The 1,201-nt window shown below is 55.5% G+C and overlaps 1 protein-coding gene across 1 annotated transcript; it reads left to right on the top strand.

The window, feature by feature from the left end:
* Window positions 1-324: 324 nt before the first annotated feature.
* Window positions 325-1,119, top strand: AURANDRAFT_68903 (hypothetical protein; the record flags this gene model as incomplete). Its single annotated transcript, XM_009044637.1, has 2 exons — window positions 325-447; window positions 508-1,119. 2 exons carry the CDS (start codon window positions 325-327, stop codon window positions 1,117-1,119), a joined length of 735 nt encoding a protein of 244 aa, XP_009042885.1.
* Window positions 1,120-1,201: the final 82 nt, after the last annotated feature.

The following is a 1,201-nucleotide window of genomic DNA, read 5'->3' as shown; positions in this document are numbered from 1 at the left end:
GCTGCCTAGCTCGTCATGATCGCCAACGAATGGAGCGCGACTTGAGAGCGGCCTGGCACCCTAGCGGACTCCTGGACGTAGCTTAATTGGGGCGGCGGCCGCGCGATCGCACCACTGGCAGTGGCGGCCGCGGCGTCCCGAGGCCACGCGAGCCGCGTTAGCTTACGGGAGCAGGCTAATGGCAGCAGAAGGGCAGCCTGTCTAGTGTGTGCTAGAACGTATATATCATTCGTTCTCTACATGGGATACTTTCATATTTCTCTAACTAAGGAAAACGCTACGACAGTATAGATTGATCCTCTCCTGTTGGGAATCAGGGCTACTATGCTAAGCAGCCCCATCTCACTTTCCCTTTTCCCGTCTAGGTCAGGAACACTGCCATTTCCCCTCAAGCGGGAAGTCGACCTACGCGTCTCAGGCGTCTCAGAGACCCAGGCGGAATTTGAGGTAATTATCTTCTGTCCGAGCTTCGTTGTCGCCCCTAGTAGTAGCTGCAAAATTTAATAGGTAGCTCTAATGCGATTCGATCGCGGGCACAGCTCCCGCGAAATCAGCCAACGGACTGGTACAAGTGTTAATGAGGAGCCGCGGCTTAGAGATGAGCGCGGCTGGTATGACACACGTGATCACAACGGGCGGCCCGATGGCGAACTTGGAAGCTTCGAAGAGGACCGTCAAGATCGGAGAGAGCATGTGTTGTCCGATGACTTCAGAGGTTGTTCAAGCAATGGGTACCGCAGACGGTCGCGTGAGCGCAAGCGCCTATTGGAAGCAGGTGATTTTTCAAGCCGACCGGGGATGGACAGACCTTGCGATAGATGGGAACCGCCAGAGACAGCTGCAACGCGAGCACTGTTCTCAACGTCGCCAAATGAAGCGCACTCTTCACGGCGATCAAGATTTGACGCACGGCGTCCTGATCACCATGCTTCTATAACCGGTGCTACATCTACATCGGGTGGGTACAGCGGGTCACCGCCTGCGGCCGACCTGCTCAAGGCGGCAATGCTCAAGGGCCTCGTACCTGTAGTTGCAGACTCCGCCACAAAGGCGCGGCGAGAACTCTTTGTGGGCAATACCCCTCTTGGCTCTGCCCCGAGTCCTTGCGCTATGTTGTAAGCATTATGATCACGACCGCATATGTTGACGTAGGCACGAGCGAGCGCACTCTTTTGGATCATTTAAATGCGGCCATGAAAAC

The sequence above is a fragment of the Aureococcus anophagefferens genome (assembly GCF_000186865.1).
Source record: "Aureococcus anophagefferens unplaced genomic scaffold AURANscaffold_563, whole genome shotgun sequence".
Taxonomy (NCBI): domain Eukaryota; class Pelagophyceae; order Pelagomonadales; family Pelagomonadaceae; genus Aureococcus; species Aureococcus anophagefferens.
Note: the sequence above shows the minus strand (reverse complement) of the source record. Positions and strands in the feature narration are given on the sequence as shown.